The sequence below is a fragment of the Myotis brandtii genome, unplaced genomic scaffold, assembly GCF_000412655.1.
Source record: "Myotis brandtii unplaced genomic scaffold, ASM41265v1 Scaffold46349, whole genome shotgun sequence".
NCBI lineage: Eukaryota > Metazoa > Chordata > Mammalia > Chiroptera > Vespertilionidae > Myotis > Myotis brandtii.
The window spans coordinates 1-1,022 of NW_005347437.1; the positions used below are offsets into that span (position 1 = coordinate 1).

The following is a 1,022-nucleotide window of genomic DNA, read 5'->3' on the forward strand; positions in this document are numbered from 1 at the left end:
TTTTTGAATCTGCTTTGTTTTCACACTATAGATGATGAGATTCATCACAGGGGGAATAAGCAAGTATACATTAGCAATGAGTGTGGGCACAAAGGGTGGAGCACGTTTTCCAAATCTGTGAACAAAAGATACGCTGATCAAAGGGATGTAGAATATGGCCACAGCAGTGATATGAGAAATGCAGGTGCTGAAGGCCTTTTTCCTCTCCTCTGGGGATGCAATGTTGAGAACTGAGCGAATGATCAAGACATAGGAAAGCAGAATAAAGATAGAGTCCACTCCAGCAGTAGAGATAATTGCAAATAGTCCAAATGCACTATTGATTTTTGTATCTGAACACGAGAGCTTCATCACATCAGGGTGGAAGCAGTAGGAGTGATGGAGCACGTGGCTGTGGCAGAATGATAGACGCTTAAGAAGTAAGACTAGTGGTGTCAGAATGACAGTCCCCCTGGTAATGACTGCCATGCCAATTTGTGCAATCCTTGCATGAGTTAGAATGGTAGCATATCTCAGGGGGTTAGAAATGGCCACAAAACGATCAAAGGCCATAGCCAGGAGCACTGAGGATTCCATGAAAGTGAAGAGGTGAATGAAGAACATCTGTGATAAGCAAGCATTCAAGCTGATTTCCTGTGCATTGACCCAGAATATTCCCAGTACTGTTACCAGTGTAGAGATGCATAAACCAATGTCAGTGGTGGACAACATGGAGAGGAAATAGTACATTGGCTCATGGAGGCTTGGCTCAGTGAGGACTACAAATAGGATCAAGGTATTCCCAGAGAGAGCAGTTAAATAGAGGCAGCAGAAGGGGGTGGAGATCCAGGCAAGGGCCCATTAAAGTCCAGGGACTCCAGTCAAGTGGAAAGTAGGGAGAGTAGAGTTATGGTAGAATGACATTACGGTCTGAAGAGGCAGAATTCTCTTGTAAGATCCTGACTTTCTAAATTTAGAATTTCAAAATTATTTGTAGGTGATATACATTTAGTTCACAGAACTTTAGAGTACAGCTCAATGAA

The 1,022-nt window shown here is 43.0% G+C and overlaps 1 protein-coding gene across 1 annotated transcript; it reads right to left on the reverse strand.

Annotated features, from left to right (window-relative positions):
• Positions 1 to 3: 3 nt before the first annotated feature.
• LOC102263845 (olfactory receptor 51F2-like) lies at positions 4 to 903 on the reverse strand (the record flags this gene model as incomplete). The annotated part of the gene is given in 1 exon segment (XM_005853095.2): positions 4 to 903. A coding segment is annotated over 1 exon segment (900 nt), but the record flags the coding sequence as incomplete, so codon positions are not given.
• Positions 904 to 1,022: the final 119 nt, after the last annotated feature.